The sequence below is a fragment of the Sinohyriopsis cumingii genome, chromosome 2 (assembly GCF_028554795.1).
Source record: "Sinohyriopsis cumingii isolate HCF-2022 chromosome 2, ASM2855479v2, whole genome shotgun sequence".
NCBI classification, from domain to species: domain Eukaryota; kingdom Metazoa; phylum Mollusca; class Bivalvia; order Unionida; family Unionidae; genus Sinohyriopsis; species Sinohyriopsis cumingii.
The window spans coordinates 74,707,560-74,727,926 of NC_142962.1; the positions used below are offsets into that span (position 1 = coordinate 74,707,560).

Sequence of the window (20,367 nt, forward strand, 5' to 3'; positions counted from 1 at the left end):
GACTGTGTTATATCCAAATTCATTTACAACTGAGCGTGCTATAGTGGGGTCACACAGTATATATGTATGGAGAAGGGGGAAGCATTAATTAGGGAATATATGGTATGTATGAACCTACCTTGCACACTTCCAAGTGGGTTAGTATTTTGTGTCTCATGAAAGATGACCACAGCAGGACTGAGATTGGCTACATCGAGGGACATATTCAGCCGTTTTGAAACCGAGCGTAACTCCTCTGTAAAATGACGACAGTATGCTTTTGAAGCATCACCAAGAAAGTAAAACATGTCATTGTGCAATCTTTCAGCTCGAGTTCTGTATATGACTACATCGGATATGGCTAAGAGTTTCAGAAGTAGTCTTGTTCTTTGGTTCTGGTTGACTGTAACACCAAGAAGACCTTCTGTATCAATAATTATTGCACTATTGGTCTTGTCATAAGCAGCCCAAGCTCCTATGGTACATGACTCCTGACTAGCCGAGGTTTTGAACACCTCCTTGCCACCAAAGAAGGTGTGATTCAATGTGAATGACTTGCCATCACCAGTGTTGCCAAATATAGAGACAACTTTCACTAAGGCACTGGAATCACATTCTAACTTCATCACAAAATCTTCATTATCTTCAACCTGAAAATAAGCCAATAAATCATTCAGAACTTGGTGCCAGTTTTGAAACAAATAAAAATATAAAGTCATTAAAGAAAAAGTCATTCCCTATACCACATTTTAAGTTTAGGAAGATAAGTGATATCTTGAGTATTTTCGCACCGAGGAACATTTTTGTATGGGTGGATTATCCATTTTTAAAGAGAGGGATGGAGTTGGGGTGGTGGTGCAGATTCTTTATCAGAACAGTACCTATGAACAGACCCCTTATATATCTTTCAATAAGTGTGCATGTGTGATAAATATCTTTTAATTCATAATAATAAAACTTGCAACTGTTTATCAGGTGTTCATTTTCAAAACAACTGCAGTGATCTGTTACGACAATGGCACTATGTATAAACATAACAGCAGATATATTACCAATAATAATCGACAACTACATGCTTATTGAACAGGTCAATGAAATGAACAAATTTGGACATGAAATAGAGTATTCTGTTAAAAACTGCTAGACCAACAAAAAAAAACTGTGGCCCAATATGGAAATGTTACTCATAATCTGACCAGTCATTACTCATCAGGCTGTGGTAACTGGCCAAGATGTTGACCATACTATTTCTGAATGTTCAAAACTTAGAGAAGGTGTATACGTAGTCAGTCATGTTACCACAACTTGTGTGAACTATGATCCTTACTTATATAGGTACTTTAAAACTTTTAAAGTGTGTGTGTCTGTCTGTGTGTGTGTGTGTGTGATTTGGATTTTTAATGTAGGTTTAAAAACTTTTCAGCCATATCGATATGATGTCTGCAGAGTGGCAGTTTATAGCGATGTCAAGCATTGGGGCATCATGCCGCAGACAGGTAGCATGATGTCCCACCCAATCACATTATCCTGACACCAGGCTGACCAGTCCTAACACTAACCTCAATGCTGAACGTCTATCGTGGCAGCTGTTAGTACCATTTTTAAAAGTCTTTGGTATGACTCAGTTGGGGTATGAATCTGTGACCTTCCCCATCTGAGGAGGACACTCTAACCACTTAAGCCACCAGAGCAGTACTTTAAAAGTCAAATTGAAGTCAGGTGTATGATTTAAAAGTTGTAGGCGAGTCAATTATAGCTTGTTTAAAAATTGCCATATTTCACTGGTTTTAAAGTTAATCAAACATCAATGGAAAGGTTTAATACAGCTGGAAAAATAACAAAAGATTTTCACAAAACTGCACAAAAAAAATAAATTTTCCCTTTATATTTTCCCTATCAAATTTATGGCAAGTGACAGTAAATTCTTCTTGGCCAGCAAAATTTTAAATCTCCCAATGTGTTGAACAAGGAATTTTCTTATTCCTATTAATCTGTATGACTAATGGTCAAAGCTTCCATTTTACTAGCTTCAAATGGCTTCATCAAGCTGCCCAAATAAGCATATTAAATGCTTCCTAATCACAGAATAATTCATTACAGCTGTCCAATTCTGCAATTATTTTGGCAAAAAAACATTTATGCAATTATGTAAATTCACCCCATCCATGACCCAACAATTCCAAGACTTAGTGACTGAGTACTTAATTGGGCAATACATGAGGCCGCTAATAGTCTAGCTAATCAGAAGATTTTAAATTAGTGCCAGTCTACAAGGCATATGAACCAGGTCTGAATCATGACCGTCATATTTCATATCCCTCTCCATTACAGTATATGCTACAGTGCACACACACACACACACACACACACACACACACACACACACACACATATATATATATATATATATATATATATATATATATATATATATATATATATATATATATATGTATGTATGTATGTATACATACACACACACACACATGTACATACATATTCAGCGTTTCGTTTTACCCTGATTTATGTATCAAAGACCCTTATTTTTTTTATACCTGACCAGAGTTTTTTTTTTACTCAGTCTAACCCCCCAGGAAATTTTGATGCTCAGTCTTGTATCCTTGTGGGATACACTGATATATACATACACTCCCTTGCTGTGTATCTTTCATTATAAAGTGGTTCTTGCTATTAGGCCCTTCATTATAACATGGTTCCTGTTATAAGGTCCTTCATTATAACATGGTTCCTGTTATAAGGCCCTTCATTATAACATGGTTCCTGTTATAAGGCCCTTCATTATAACATGGTTCCTGTTATAAGGCCCTTCATTACAACATGGTTCCTGTTATAAGGCCCTTCATTATAACATGGTTCCTGATATAAGCCAACTATGATCATGGTACCCATCTCATGTAGTAAAATTCTAAGTACTGTATCATGTACAGTGCTCAAATAATTATTTTTCAGATACAGGCCAAGAGCTGGTAACTCTAAAAATAATCACAACCCCAACTCAGATTCCACAAACCAAAACTCCTATGTCTATGTCCAAAATTACTACTATTTGTCACACAATGTTGCAATTGTGATTATCCTGTGTTTTTACTCTGATCTCGAAATATTTCACGTAAAGCAGTGTTTTCCTCTTGGTCCTGATGTTGAAATATTGTCCAATTGCTCTATCAATGAGCTCCTTATTCAATGAATGTGCAATGCTTACTTTCAACATTATATGAAGCATGTTTTGCTTTACAGCTTCTTTTTATACTTTTGATGTTGTTTACAGGTACCACTTGACATGTTTAATAGTGTTGCATTACACTAGTGTAAGTGTGAGTAATGGAGAGCTCAATTATTATTCATTAAATTTCTCAATGCAATAGCAATTAAACAATACCCAAAAAGCCAAAATTACTCATGTCTTTCCTCTTTATATCACCTCCACCTAAGGATAGCCAATTTTTAAACAGTTCCAGTTCCCAGTAGACTGGCTCTGGCTGGTTTCTGTAATGTTGTTGTTGTTGTAGGGTTTAACGCCATGTTTCAGCACACGATAGGCTATACATGGCAGCCAGTATTAATGGTGGAGGAAGAACCCGGGAAAACAATGGAAAGAACCACTGACCCTTGAGAAGCTACTGGCAAGCTTTCTCACATACCCACATTGGCCAAATCTGAGACTCGAACCTATGCAGACAGAGGTGAGATGGCAGTGATCCGTAATGGAGAGCACTTTAGACCACTCGGACACTCGGGGCCCCGATAGCTGTAATGCATGGATTGACTGCGCAAAACTATTTTGTAGAAATTTTTTTTAAAAGGTAATTTTCAAAAGCAGTAGAATTCAGCTATAAAATGGCATGTGTGGTAGACATCCTTAAAAACAGTACTTTGTCCTACCACTGGTACAATCACATGCATGTTAGAGCCAAGTGAGCACTAATTATAGGAAACCCAAGCAATCTGTTCATAGGTTACTTGCTTTGTACAAAAGGTTTACAGCTTTCAACAGAAGTAGTGGATATATATTTGTTATAGCCTTTCAACAATCTGAAAATAACCTTTTTGCATTTACGAGCATGATTAAATTTTTTGCTGGAAAATTAATTTTTTCAACAAGCCTGATACACGAGTGGCCCAGTCTGAGATTAGAGGACTTTTTGAGCAGAGATATATAAAGGTTGTCTCATATATCAAACTCTATGGTTCTTCTGGACAGTTTTAAAATGAGGGAGTACTGTGTGTGTGTGTGTGTGTGTGTCTATATATATATATATATATATATATATATATATATACACACACACATACATACACACATTCAGAGGTATCGCTTGCATTTTAAAAATATTAAAACTTGCAGTGACAACCCAGAATGTTGGATAAAAGTTTTTTTCAGATAACTTTCATTAATACTTAATAGTATCAATTAATTTTTTGTTAAAAAGTGTTAATTTTTTTTAGCATGTATACAACAACACAACAATGTCCGTAAAAATATGAATTCTGTATTTTAAAAAAAAAGAATTTTACCAATCACTAATTTGGATTTGGATTTTGTTTTAATGTAGCTTGAACAATTGTTCAGTCATATCGCTACGATGTCTGCAGTGTGGCAGTTTATAGTGATGCCAAGCACTGGGGCATCATGTCGCAGACATGTAGCATGATGTCCCACCCAGTTACATTATCCTAATACCAGGCTGACCAGTCCTAACACTAACCTCTTAATGCTGAGTGCCAAGCGAGGCAGCTGTTTGTAAGTCTTTTTGCAAGTCTTTGGTATGACTTGGCTGAGGATAATTACTTTAATTACTTTATACATTAATTTTGACGAAAGAAAAAAATATTTCCTATTTTAACAGTATAGAATAAAATGAGTATCAAAATGAAATCAATTAAAAACATGATAGAATTTTGTAATCATTACATTCATCCCAGTGCACTTCACTCTGACAGGGTACAGATAAAAAAGTACGTGCACATGTATGCCCCTTATGTAGCAGTAGCAGTAGAACTTACAGTAGTAAGGAGGTCTAGAAAGACAGAAATACTTATCTGAAATTGTAATGGCATTTTGTCTTAATCTTGACATGCCTTGATATCAAGGTCATATGCATTGCTTATTTGGTTATAACCAAAAACAAACAATGCATAATTAATGAGCGTTATCTCAAAATTCTAAGTGCTGATTGGCTAAATGAATAGCAGTGTATTTTTAACACTGAGAAAGCCATGTTCAAAATACTTATATTGGAATGTAAATGTTGATGTAGCATTTTAAGAAAAGGAGAGCCTGTGAAGGACTCCCTCATAAGCAATTTTCTGCATCCCAGATAAAATACTGCATCAAAATACATGTGATTAGGAATTTACAAAACCTCATATATATATATATATATATATATATATATATATATATATATATATATATATATATATATATATGAGTATGCAACATTTTAACCGTATAACAATTGCATCATTATAAACCTATGCAAATAATATGAACGTTATTATGACTGATTATGGTACTTAAAACCAAAGCAGCTTGTTCAAACCAAAGACAAATGGATAGTTTTACATCCTGGAACTTGGTAAATCTAGTCAAATCATCTATCATTTCATTGAGGTGAAAGCTAAGTCTTTATCCTTCAAGCATTAGGGCCTTATTTTGCGGACACTGTTATTTAAAAGTTGTTCTCAAGGTATTACTAAATTCTTTACTTGAAAACGTTTAACACAACTTTTGCAATTAACCATGTCTAGTGACTCAAGTTTTCCTTCATAATCATGTTGTAAAGATGGAGCTGTTCACCACATCAAATAAGGCAGTCATTGCAAGGATGAAAATAAACAATAATTTGCATATCGTGAAAAACCAGTCTATTCACTGAATCAAGATAAAATATAATCTAAGTTGAAATGTTATGTTAATTACCATTAAGTTTTCCTGCTCATCAGCTAGCATAAAACTTCGACAGTCTTCATAGCGCTCATCTATCATAGATTCTTCTAAAGCTTCTGAAACACTCTGCATATCTAATTCTTTTTCTACTGATAAGCATATATCTGGAATACTACTTAACTGACTATTATCTGAATGAAAACTGGCATACGACATGCTATCGTCCGAATCAAAGTTCTGAGGACAAGAAATGAATGTCAAAGAATCGTCACCACTGGCTAGTGGAGAAACAGGTTTTATTGCTTCAGCACGTTCGAGAAGTTCCCTTTCTAATTTTTCCTTGTTATAATCTTTGATGGATGTTTTCTTGTGCTGCTGCTTCTTGATGTATTTCTTGTGATAACAATCAAAACATTTAAAGCAAAAGTTCCTTTGACAACTGTAACAACGTAAATCTGCAAAGTTTTTACTTGGGCATTCACTATCGTCGACTGAGGCAATCTGACAGAGTTCTTCGTATGGAGGCGGTTCTATCGGCCTTCTATCATGAAACTCAAAATGAGGTTTCGATTTGTGTATTGCAGCTTCACAAGCTTGACATTGGTTGGTTTTACACTGTTCGCAAACAAAATCTCCTTCCGCCCCCTCCGTAAGACAGCAGAACTTCTCTTCACAAACTTTCTTCGAGGATCTTGATTTCCTATACAGAGAAGTCATAATGACAATAGTTCATGGATACTGACATCTTTGTTAAAATTAGTTCACGAAAATCATGATTATTTTTAGTAAATACGCCGCAGATGTTAATCGATCTCGTTTTTCATTGGCTAAAATTGTCTTCATCAAGAGCATGCTGGGAAACTAGTCCTCGTACTGGACAGAGTTAATTTTCATTTTCTCAGCAGATCATTTCATTCAATATGTCTAAAAGAAAGAAGAGCGCTGCCTTAATAGAATCTGACAGTGATGATAGTGACAGTGGCTCAGATCTTGACGAAGTAATTGCTCTTCCATGCACAATACGAGAGATTTTTTCAATGTATCACCGTTTGGTCTTGAAAATTAGCTCTTGTTTAACAGTGCGAATCGGTGTATTCAGTTATAAATTGAAGTGATGGCTTATACAGTTATTAGAATATTGATTCACATAATGGGATATATTTCTGTCATAAAAAGGGATCGTAAAGATAAAAATGCGGAACTATCCATGTCCAGTGATGAAGTTATTGAAAAGACGAAAGTCACAATTGAAAGGCCCTCACCCCCACCCCCTTTTCCTCGCACACACGCTCAACGAAGGCTTTGTTGACTGTATCGTCATAAGTACATAAGCAAACCCACATACACAAAGCACAACTTAATGTAACGATTGATAAGTGTACAATATTACTAAAACCAAGAGATTATCCCTGTTAAGTGGAAAATGAGTTTCAATAATGGGCCTTTGTAATGTATTCTGAAATAGTATGAAAACTTGAAAATCTTCTTGGAAAACACTTAGAAAAAGGAGAATCTAACATGGAGATAGCAGAATTTTTAGGGGGGAAAAACCGTATAGAGATACAAAACTTTTGTATCTAGTTTATTTTAAAACCTTTTTTTGTGTTTTTCACAGATCAAATGCTTTCATGCTCCATTGATAACAGTTCAGTTCAGTTTAAGGTTTACGTTGGCTTCAGTGTATAGTTTCATTCAGGTTAGTCCCGCAAGAACCTCATATATTGGAAGATTCTTTCATGTCAGTTACTTGAACTGATCAAAATTTGGACTTTCAGTGGGGTTAGAAAAAAAGGTGTAGTCTGAGGAAAAAAAGGTCAGATTGGATACAAGATCTATTGCTGACAAAATGTTAGAATAATTCAGGCTTTTGAATAAATAAAGTTAAAAATGCCTGAACTGAGTTCAACAAATGAAACAAACCATATTATTACCTCTGAGTTACAATATTAACGAAACTGGTCAGGGACAGGTGGTGACTGGGACACCCCAGCAGACTGGAGGGTTCGCCTCCACATCCAAACAGTCATTATCTTTCCTAAGTTTATAATCTATTTGAAACGAAGGAGATCCTCTGCAGAAATCCAGTTTAAATCAGTTGAACAAACGAATCAACCCATATTCCCGCTGATAAGTTGCAATATTAATGAAACCTTTCAGTGGCAGGGAGTGACTAAGACATTCCAGCAGACTGGTGGGTTTGCCTTCACATCCAAAAAGTGATTAACTTCCTTTTGAATAAATATAAACTATGACTTGCATAACAGTATATACTTTCCATAATGTTACTTCTGAAAAGATGGCCTAAGCCATAAAGAGTTTTTGTGGCCAATCTGGGTATGTGAGAAAAGCTTTCTGGTAGTTTCCCATGGATCAATGGTTCTTACTGGGGCTTTCCCATGTTTTACTCCAGCATTTATACTGGCTGCCGTTTATAGCCTATCTTGTGCTGAGAAGTGGCATTAATCCCCAAAGAACAATAATATATTCTTTTGAGGGTAAAATAACGTACCTTTTCTCTGGCTGCTATGCTTTCAACAATTGTAAACATTCACACCTTTTAATGAACTGAAATGATTCTTTTTAAATGCGATATTACATTGTCATAGTACACCATAATGAAGGTAATTTCTGAAACAAAAAATGTCAAAGTGATAATCAGTTTCTTTATTATTGATGTTAAAGAATTATTATTGTTGCTTGAGTATACAAGTTCCTGGAAAGAATGAACAACTTTTTTAGTCATATTGCTACGATGTCTGCAATGAGCAGTTTATAGTGATGTCTAGCACTAGGGCATAATGCCGCAGACACATAGCATGATGACCCACCTGGTTACATTTTCCTGACACTAGGCCAACCAGTCCTAATACAGACCTCTTAATGATGAGCACCTGGTGAGGCATTTGTCATTACCATTTGTATAAGTCTTTGGTATGACTCTGCTGGAGTTTGAACCCGTGACCTCCTGCATTCAAGGCTGATGCTCTAACCATTAGTGCACAATGTGACAGACATGAAATTATGTCATATACACTTGGTATAGTGACAGTCCTCAAAATTTACTGCATAAGAAAGAGATAGAATAGCAGAAATTGTCAAAGTCATCATTAAATTACTGAAATCTCAGAACTTAATTCCTTGCTTAGGGATAGATTTTTCCACCTGCATACTGCCAAAATGACAGTTCATTTTATTGAATGCAGGTTGCAACTTGTGAGTACAGTGCTTCCATGCCGAACATACTTAAAATTGTTCACTTACCAGTCAGACATTCCTGATGATCAGGGGTACTGCTGTGGGAACAATATTCCGTTACTTTTTTTTGTTAGTTCCCTTTTTTGCAGTTGCTGTTGTTCTCCTTCATCAGAGTGACATGTGTTCCCTCACTTCTTTATTGCATTGTCTCACTTCTTTATTGATGTTGAAGCTAAATACTTATAATTTCTGGTCCAGATCAAGTGTAATCTATATTTTTAAGTGAATGCATCAGTTTTTTTTATTTCTGGGGGGGTATGAAATCATCGCAAATTTTTAAGTTGTTAAAGGAAACAGGTGAATAGCAAACATAACTCAAGCTTTATTGTATTTAAATTTGTGATTTAAGGAAAATATTTCACTCAAAACAGCCAATTTAACTATAATATCTGTTGCTTTCATATCATTCATACATTTTACCTGTGCAGTATAGCACTGCAGAATATACATGGTAGCTATGCTAGAATTTCAAATGTTTGCAATACAGTATTTTCATAAACACCTGTTTTTCTGAATATCAGTTGCATTTTTAAAAAAATTATTTAAATAATAGGGAAGGTGTGTGATGGAACATCTGCATCAAATGCCAGATCAACCATGTAAGATTCAATGCATATGTGATAAAATTATGGATAAATTTTGGTAAATTACTGATAGGTCTGTGAAACAAAAATCTATTGATTGGAATCAAGATACCTTACTCATTATAGCTGTTTTTATAATTTGTAGGAATTCAAAGCCCTAGCTAAGAGAAAACGTCCCTCCTCAGAATCTCAGAGTCAACCTGCTGCTGACTCCGATGGTGACTCCACATCAAACAGTGATGACGATGTAAGTTTTTAATTTATGAACCTGTTTATTGCCTGCAGTAGTGTTATAAGAAAATGAAGCAGTACCTTTACAGATTTATTTTCAAAGTCTGTCCATTGTACTGTAATCTAATAGTTGGATAAAGCATATATTGAAAATTTTAGTTAATGACTTAAAACTTGTACAAGGCCTCAGATTGTGAAAGAAAATGAAATGGGAAAGGGTTAAAATCTTTCTCCCTGTGATTTCACATATGCTAAGGATTTCTTTATTAAATATCCTTTACAACAGGATTGTTTTTATTTTTATCAAACCTTACTTGTATTGATAAAAGTTTGAAAAATGTTGTCATTTGTGTTTGTTGTTGCTGTTGTTTTGTGTTAATGCCATTTGTCAAAACAAGATATGCTATACATGGCAGCCAGTACAACTGGTTTAGGAAGAACCTGGGAAAACCCTGTTAAGAACCACCAAACCATGGGAAGCAACTGTGTTTGCAAATGTCATTCAATATAATGGAATGAGTGGAATTTATAACAGTTTATTTAGATTTTTATTCCTTTATATTATTTTTTCTTCCAGCAAGATATGTGGTAGACAAAAGATGTCTTTTAAAACACTTTCTATAAATATATAGTAAATGACAGAAACAGTATTGAAATTTCATTTGGAACTGAAAGTAACAATGAATGGTTCATATATACATTCAGCCAGTATATCTTAAATATAGACAGTAAAGCTAGTCTGAGAAATGATCCCTTGAACCATGAAAATATGGTCAGTTATTCTTCCAAAAGAGGTCATAATTTGATGTAACGAAATGGATCTGTGCATTAAAGATCAGGCATTTAATGTCCAAAAATTAATTTTTGTTCCACTGGTCAGGAGCAAAAGAGGTTCTGGGAGAACTTATGGGATGGTCTGTTGTCCATTGTCCATCTTCTGGTGCAACTTGTCCCTTTGTCTGCACATGAGCAAAAATTTGTTTTTGTTACTTCTCAACTGCTTAGAGCAGGTATGCCCAACCCACAGGCAGCATGTGGCCCAGTATTCATACATGCCAACCATTATGCTTTTGACATAATCATTATGCTTTTTTCACTAAATTACACCTTACGCGTAACTATTCGGATTACGCGTTTTCGTTATATCAGTCTCCAAAAAAAATTATTTGTTTTCTCATTTTTATTAACATCCCATTATTCCCACAGACCGTATTCTAGAAAAGACAGCTTCTTTATAACTATGACATAAGAGTACGCCTGTCCGAAGACTTACATGCACTTTCCCAACAGTATTATGTTCTATTTATAGCAGTTGCCCAACTTCAAGAAACATTTTGGTTTCTACTTTCAACTTTTTAGCACAGTTTCTATTTATAGCAGCTTTATGGCTTAGTTAGGAAAGAACAGACTAGTTTTCTAACTTTTAATCTTTGCTTGCAGTTCTTTATTCTAATTCAGAACAGAACCAGTCAGTAGGTATTTAGCGCTAAAAGTCAAGTCAGATTTATTTTAGTTGATGCGTGTTAGAGCAAAAATATTTTCAAACAATTTCAGAGATGGATTAGGAAAAGACGTAAAACTAATTCAGAAATGAATACATGAATTACATGATACAGCGTTCCATTCTAGGGATCTTCATGCCCCTTGCAGGCTGCGTGGAAAGGAATTTAATATTGGTCATGGTGGTAAAACAAGAAACCTTAAATTAGCTCGTTTACTAACTCCAGTACTGAGGTAACTTCTTTTTATACAGCAGAACTAAATTGTGGACACAAATTTTTATAAATGCAGATGCATTATCTTAGGCCAGTTCTTAATAAAACACAGACAACCTCTAGTGGTAGAAGCTACATTGATCCTTTGTTTGGACAGATGTATCATGATTCCAAAATTGCAGAAACTATGCATGTGCAAGAACAAAATCATCTAATATTGTTAGGTGTTAGCAGAAGATACTTCACTTAAAATTGCAGAAGCCATGAAAATTGGGCCGTTTAGTATTGCAACAGACAAGAGTAGTGATTATGACAAAAAATTGTACCCAGCCTGTTGTTGTTGTTGTGGGTTTTGATGCCACTTCAGCACACAATAGGCCATACATGGCGGCCAGTATTAATGGTGGAGGAAGAACCCGGGAAAACCCTGGAAAGAACCACTGACCCATGAGAAGCTACTGGCAAGCTTTCTCACATCATCATATTAGCTGATTCCAAGACTCGAACCCACGCAGACAGAGGTGAGATGGCAGTGATCCGTAACGGAGAGCGCTCTAGACCTCTCTGCCAATCGGGGCCCCGTATCCAGTTTATAAGAGACTTTGACAACGAAAAGGGCAAAGTCAGAGTGCTCTTCTTTCATTACCAGAATTAACATTAGATTCCACTTGAGAAAACATTTTATTTATTTGCTTGATAATACTTTGAATAAACTTGAGCTGGCATAATTGTATGGGGTTTTAAGCTGATACAGCATCAGTGATGACTGGAATTCATAAAGGAGTTGCATTCTAAAATTTGAAAAATGTCTCAATCATTGTACATATTAGGTTGTCTCTATCATATGATGCACCATATTACAGGAAAAGCTGCTGATAAATTAGAAGAACTCCTGAAGTATCAAGTTGGCACTCCACTCTACCTGACAATGTACTTCATATGGATAGAGTTGATTTTTTCATCTTATTTCCCAGCTAAAAGACCCAATAACTGTAAGATATAAATGTCCTCTTCTTTGTCAGGTTATGAAAGGAATATTGGTTCTTTACCATTCTAATGCTGACTGTGAGAGATTGTTTCAGTGTTGTTCACAAAAATAAAACTGAATTCAGATCCAGGCTCAGTAACCCTGTACTTAGTGCTTTACTGGTGAGCAAAACATTCATAATCTCAGCTGGTACAAAGTGTTTTGAAATGTAATATGTGAGTCAGTTGCTTTTTAAAGCTCAAGTGTTATATGCGAAAACTTGAAGCAGTAATTGATGTTAAAATTCCAAAAGGGATAAATAAATCATTTTGTACATATGCTCCTTGAAATTTTATCATGTTATATCTGGATTACTCTTTTTCTCCTCGGATTACTCTTTTTGTCCACTTGGATTACACTTTTTCCTCGCCAGATGTTGGCATGTATGAGTACTTCACATTGTGAGGCCTTACTCCATATAAGCATTTATTTTAAAAAGATGCTTTTGAATTAATATGCATAGTTAGTGATAAGGAACTGTTCTAGCTCATGTGGTCAGTGACCTTAAGCATTTGGTCTGTTTTGACCCTCAGCCCAAAAAATGTCTGGATGCACCAGTCTAAGAGGATTGCCATGAAACTTTACACACACATTCATCTCAAAGACTGACTGGTCCTAAATGAACATGGTGCTGCGTGGACATCCAGTATGGGTGCTACTTCTCTCAAAATAGATGGTTATATCAACATGGGGTTTTCACCGAAAGACTTATGATGTCTAGTTGGTCATTAATTAAAATGGTGCCAATCTAACATCCAATATTGCCCCATGGCAATAATCTTAAAATCTTTTTACTGCTGCTTCTCCTAAATGGAAAGTTGTATTGACACAAGGTGTTCAGCTGAAGACTTCTTGCTATTCCTGGTTGATCCTACATGAAAATGGTGCCATTTAACATCAGTATGGCCAACATAGCAGCCATCATAAAAATGTTTTGATAGCTATTCCTGTTATAGCTGTTTTTTATTATCAGAAAGACTTCTTAGATATACAGTTGGTCCTAAACTAAGATGGTGCCAATATTAGATACAACATGGCTGATATGATAACCATCTTGAAAATCGTATTGCTACTCCTTCAGAATGTTTGGTCATATTTACATGGGGTTTTGACATAAAGACTTATAATGTTGTCCTAAATGAACATTGTGCCAATTACAGTCAATATGACCATCACAACAGCAAGTTTGAAAATTGTGTTTTCGCTTAAAAACATCAATATTGTTTCAGCACTCAGCTGTTAAAACAAAGAGACAGTCATATATTATTGGAATTTTTTTCTCAACTAGTGAAGAATCAGTACCTTTAGTGGACTGTGAGGCTTTTAATGAATAATTTATATACTTATTTTCTTTTTAGTGGACAATGAATGGAAAAGGCGGTAAAAAGAAGAAAGCTAAGCCATCTCCAAAAAAACCCAGCAGGAAAGTTGCCCTGTCCTCTTCCGACAGTGAGGGTGAAGAAGAAGAGGAGGGAGATGAAAACCAACACTCAGAACCTGAAGAAGGTAAAATGATGTGATAATCTGAGAGTTGTCTTTCCTTAGTGTGAAATGGTCTTTCATACATAAATACTGAACATAAATCTCAGACATTTTTATTAATATGGCATTTTGTTTTATCTGTGAGTAGCAAGGCTTTTATTGCACTTTCTTCTTCAAATACATTATCCACTCATAATACCTTAGGAATACACTGACTATGTTGCTACCGCTCTGGTGGCCTAGTGGTTAGAGTGTCTGCCTCGGATGCGGGAAGTCATGGGTTCGATCCCTGGCCGAGTCATACAAAAGACTTACAAAAAGGGTGCTTGGCGCTCAGCATTAAGAGGTTATTGTTAGGACCGGTTGGCCTGGTGTCAGGATAATGTGACTGGGTGGGACATCATGCTACATGTCTGCGGCATGATGCCCCAGTGCTAGACATCGCTATAAACTGCCACATTGCAGACATCATAGTGATATGACTGAAAAATTGTTAAAGCTACGTTAAAAAATCCAAACCACACACACACACACTGACTATATTGCAAATCCAAACACCCAAGTAATATTTTTAGCACCAAAATGTGCTAAAGTCCACCAATTTGTTGGAAGTCAGACAAGAGTGATTTCTACTTGGGTAGAGGGACTTGCTCCAAACCACTTCCATATATCAGTTACTGCTGCTTATGCTTGGAAGTTCATTCAAGGTCTTGCAAAATTAATTGTTTTCCCCACCATTTGAGCAGTCCTGTGGAGTTCCTCATAACAGAGAGGTATACTCCAACTGTATTTGTTTCAGTTCCTTGGTCAGTTTCTGTCAGTAATAAATTATTCATAGGTTGTCAAGATACATGAGCTCCATTGCGAATACCTGCCTTGTGGTCTATATTGCATAAGTTTCAGTCAATACTCAACCAGTCTGTTACAGGTATTACACATCTTAGGATATTCACTCGTTTATCATAGGATATTCACTCATTTATCATTGGATATTCACTCATTTATCATTGGATATTCACTCATGTATCATAGGATATTCACTCATTTATCATTGGCAGTTTTATTATCATTGCAACCCTCTTCTGTAAATTAATTGTCTATTATTACATGTAGTAAATTCATTTATTTAATTTTCATCGGCAGTGGTATTTTTGTTACAGTCCTCTTCTGCAAAGTAATTGTTTATTATTACATGTCATAGGAATTTCATTCAGCAGTTGCGTTATTGTTACAGTCCTTTTCACACTTAGTTAAACACGGCACTGGACTGTCTTCACCAGTATATGTCATTGTTTTTCTGTCTGTAATCATAAATTTAACACACTTGACAGGACCTAGTACACAAGGTGCTGGCAGTTTAAGATGGTAGAAGATAACCATATTAGATGTATAAACTGGTCACTTGCCATTCAGGTCACATCTGAAATACATGCACATGCTAGTTGAATTGTGTATGGGTAGCTGTTTTGGCCGAACATACAAAAGAGAAAAGAAATGCTCCACCGATGGTGTGAACTTGCTTAGCATCACCATTCAATTGGCACCTTCCTGTGTTGGAGGAGATTTTGAAGGCAGAAAGCTTGCTGGTCCCAAAGAAACTTTGGTAGTCCAGGCTATCACAGTTCTTACACCAAATACATTACCTGCTCAGATTAAAATTACGACTGCAACCTCCAAATACAACCTATTTAGCATGTCGTTGAAGGGAATGTTCTCCTACAGATCAACTCCCCTCAATCCTGTTAGGTGACTACACTTTTCCCAGATATGTGAACAGGCCTCCAGTGATTCCATTGTTATTTATATTTAATTTTGGCTTTTATTAATTTTCATTGGTAAATAATAGGTCCAAATATTGATATACCTGGTGTATACAATTTTTGTATTTTCTGGTGTTTTTTAAAAATACTGATTATTAGACTGCTCCGGTGGTCTATTGGTTAGAGCATCCACCTCAGATGCAGGGGGTGGCAGGTTTGGACCCTGGCTGAATCATACCAAAAAATTATACAAAAAGGTACTAACAGCTGCCTCGATAGGCACTCAGCATTAAGAGTTTGTGTTGGGACTGGTTGGCCTGGTGTCAGGATAGTGTGACTGGGTAGGATATCATGCTACATGTCTGCAGCATGATGCCCCAGTGCTAGACATCACTATAAACTCGCTGCAGACATCATAGCAATATGACTGAAAAATTGTTAAAGCTACATAAAAAATAGACACACACACACATTATTGTTGTCATGTGATACAGATCAATAGCATTACATTTTTCACATGTATTGTGCAGTTAACGTGCCTCACATTGTCTCAGTAATGCAAGTTGACATGTTTGAAGAATTTGTATATTTGTTGTATTTTGAATACATAGATGTCAGTCAAGTGCAAAAAGTGCAGATGCCTTAAAGTCGTGCATGACATCCTCAGAACATGCCTATCTGCACAAAATGTAGTGTGTATTCTCTATGGGCAGAAGATGTTTGGGCTACAGTCTGAAAGGGCTGCAAAAATAGGGCATGCTCTAAATCTTCAGAACTCAAAATATGAGGCGTTCATTTTCAAAGGTTGGCAGGTCTCAAGAGGCATCTTTATCATCCTGCCCTTCCATGTTGGAAGAATAATGCTCACATGTACCATTCCTTGCTTCATCAATGTTCAAGGAGGACTTCTGCTTTTTGTTTATTGATGAAAGAGGTTTTCTGCCTTCAGACACGTGAATCATGCCCTGACCTCTACCTACTCCATCACTGGCAGCTTACAAAGTTCCTGCATCCAGTTACCTATTTGTCATAAAAGATCAGCCAACATGCAAACAACTTCCACCAGTCTGGTTGGATCACTACAGTGTTTTGAGGACAGCTTCAAGAGTCGAGTGTAAACAGGCAGTTCTTTTCACAGTAGCAACTACCATCAGATTTTAACAGACTTTATACAGGACTTGCTTGCACACCCGTTTTTCATCTTGAGAGAGACATTGTGGGCTTGGAAATGTTCAAACCTTCCTGTTTGTGTGGACTAGAAGCCCCTCCTAACCCAATACCTGGTCTGGAATGTTGTTTCTGTAGGAACTCAGCTAAACTTAGTATCCAAGGATATCTTTAAACAGGTAGAGCACAGACCTCTTTTGTCAAGACCCCAGCTGTTCATGCCTGGAGTCTTCCAGATGACACATATATAAAACATAACTTGCCAAGTCAATAGCAGCTTCACTAAATTGGGTAAAGTCTTCTATACTTCACCATGACAATGGAAAGACTGCCCTGGGTCTTGCAAATTTTCTTGAAGGGCCTTCTTATCACATTCAGCACCCCAACCTCATTGTCATGGGCTCCATTTATTAGACATCTCCACAGGCTCAGTCAGATCCAACATTCTGCAGCAAGAAACAGAAAAAGGTTGTTGAAATTGTTTGAAGCTTCAGCTTGCTTTGGTCTGTGTCCAGAATTTTTATAATTACAAAAGCCAACATCAGACATTGACTGGTTATTGAATCTCTAACCTTTCTCTTAGCCTTTCCATTTGGGCACGTTAGGTAAATATGTAGATATCATTACCATACAAGATAGAGATTTCACAGTCAGTCTTCATCTGCAAATTGTGTATCTACACATTCCAATCCACAAGTCTTCCAAGAAAATTGCAGATATACGATTTCAGAGCAGTTCTTTTTGGTCTGAGCATCAGTCCCATGGTCTTCCACTAAGTCCAAGCCACCTTCATGTCTGTGACCACCAACTACATTGGTGATATTCTTCAGAAGCACTAGGTGAGTTACATTCTACATCAAAACATGAAGACCCTTTTTCACTTCTGCTCTGCCTTGGATACCTTGTGATCTTATCGTCCTGGGCTTCCTCCTCATGTGAACATTACAGATGATTTTCCTTTCCCAGTGGTGTCTAAAAATTTGCCTACTGGACCATGCCATCACATCTTTGGGATAAACAAGGCCCCTTCTCAGCAAATGGCTTAGAAATTGGGGAACCTCTCTTGGCTTTTGCTGGATATTTGATTGTAGATTCAGATACTGAAATATATGATCTCTGATGCCAGAAAGATAGGCTGGAGCACCCACCGTCTTCCCCTAGGGAAACACCTCCTTCCACTGTGAAATCAGCTGGGTTTGCCCCTTCAGGAGTGCTTGTTGCACATTAAACTTCCAGGAAACGAAGGCTGTAGTGTTTGCTTTTCAGTTGTAGCAGAAGATATGTCTGGGCAAGTCATTCTTATTCTGTTCAGGAACTCTGCTGTGTTAAATTGCATCAGTTGGTAAGGGTGAACATAGTCCCGATACCTCTTCTTTCTGGTTTAGGATTTTCCCAGGTGTTGTCATCATAAGCAGATTAACATTCAAGTTTGGCACATCCTAGGACGACAGTGTTCTTCCAGACTTGCTGTCTCAACCAAATCAATTGATTAAGACCAAATGATCTTTTAACATTTCAGTATTCAGTCAAGTATGCACCCTCTGTGATCAGCCACTTGTGTACCTATTTGTGACCAGATGGAATGAAAAACCTATGACCTTTGCCTGTCTGATTCCAAATCATAAGACCTAGGCATTCAATTTACTTTGCATAAACTGAATTCCATGCATACACCTTTCCGCCTACCCTTCTGATTTCCTGAATCTTGCAGAAAATAAGGGATTCTGAGAGTCAGAAAATCTCGGATTAATCTAGCGACCTAACAACCGAGATTACAAGATAAATCTTGGTTTTTCCTGTTTGCTCAAGCAATTGCGCATTCTAGTGTTCCACCTGAACCAGGAGTTGTTGAATCTTCATGCCTAGGTCATACCATACAAGCCCTTCAGAGAAAAGAATTCTCCAAAAGAGTTGTAAATTGAATCACAAGACAAGAACTTTGAATGTAGAGGAAGTGGAGAGTTTTCCTCCAGTGGTGTATGTGTAAATATATCCCTCCCTTGAGAGCCTTGGTGCCATAAAAAGCCAAGTTTCTCTTTTGGATTTTCAAAGTGAAGAAGGTAGCCCCTGTCACTATCAAAGACTACCATATCACAATGTCAGACATGTCTTGACACCATGGAAGGAAGGACATTTGGCAAAACAAAGACCTCTCTGACCTCCCAGTGAATGTAGACTGAAGTGTATAAGAAACTAACCCAGGACTAAATGAATATTGTGCTTATCAGCTCATTTCTTTAGGGCAGTCACCTCTAGCATAGCATCTGAGTATAACTGTACCCTAAATGACACTATTCATGTTGTGGGAAGGAGGCAGAGAGAACAATCTCTGGCTTTTGCCTTACAAACCTTTCATCCCAAAGGGTCAGTGTGGCTTGGTTTGACCTCATTCACAGCTTATTAGGCAGCTTCACAATAGTACCTTGACTCTACTTCCACTGGATATGCAAGAGATTTGAAGTTGTTTCATGTACTTTAGGGAACTGGAGACAGAGCTCCTCTTGAGGCAAGGGGATGTAACTCCATACACTTCTGACCTATTCTTAAGTATTATGATCTGGAAATGTATTTGAAGAAGAAACCAATTTTTGGAATGAATATACTTCTTTGGTAATTCCTACCATATTACAATACATGCAGTCTTCCTAGGCTCCCTAAAGCTTAATCCCTGATAGATCATGTGTATCTGCCCAGGTACTAACTGAAGTATAAATGGGTTTTATTGCAAATTCCTCTTCCTCAGGGGAGATCATTCTTGTATTCCATTTAGATAAACAGGAATTTCACCAATTTCTATTTAAAAACAAGTCTGGGAGGACTGAACTTGTGTGATAGTGGATGAACTCATAAGATATTATGAATGGGTGTTATGAGAGAAACATAAATTATTCCAATAATTGTTTTTCCACTGGTGACTGTATCAATCATGATGCTTATGTTCAAGTCCTGTATTAAAGTTTATGAAAGTTACATATGTTCAGCATTAGTTGCTGTATTCAGCTGAAATATAGGAATAATATTACTTTATGTCAAAAGTTTGTATTCATACATCCTGGGAGTTCCTTACTTGCCTTTGTAAAACACAGATTTATGTCATCTTAACACTGTTCACGGTGAGACGCTGCATTTTATAGAATCCTTGTTCTCAGTTATTTGTAATATCTCCTTGCCCTACATCCTGCCTCCTAGTACTTTGATATTTGTTGCTTATCTATGTTAATATTCCAAGCTGAACCTGAGATTCTACCAAAAATTG

General features: G+C 36.6%; 2 protein-coding genes across 2 annotated transcripts in view; one reads left to right on the forward strand and one right to left on the reverse strand.

Annotated features, from left to right (window-relative positions):
• Nucleotides 1–6,721, reverse strand: part of LOC149805193 (zinc finger FYVE domain-containing protein 1-like) — a 62,587-nt gene extending 55,866 nt beyond the window's left edge. The window contains exons 1-2 of the mRNA XM_089948324.1: nt 5,924–6,721; nt 119–629 (exon numbers count right to left, since the gene is read on the reverse strand). Of these exons, the coding sequence (XP_089804450.1) occupies nt 119–629; nt 5,924–6,607 (1,195 nt within the window). The 5' untranslated portion in view covers nt 6,608–6,721. The remainder of the gene's footprint in view (nt 1–118; nt 630–5,923) is intronic.
• A 4-nt stretch (nt 6,722–6,725) lies between these two features.
• LOC149805194 (RNA polymerase-associated protein RTF1 homolog) overlaps nt 6,726–20,367 on the forward strand; it is a 57,130-nt gene continuing 43,488 nt past the window's right edge. Inside the window, exons 1-3 of the mRNA XM_089948325.1 lie at nt 6,726–6,888; nt 9,875–9,976; nt 14,061–14,208. Of these exons, the coding sequence (XP_089804451.1) occupies nt 6,811–6,888; nt 9,875–9,976; nt 14,061–14,208 (328 nt within the window). The 5' untranslated portion in view covers nt 6,726–6,810. The remainder of the gene's footprint in view (nt 6,889–9,874; nt 9,977–14,060; nt 14,209–20,367) is intronic.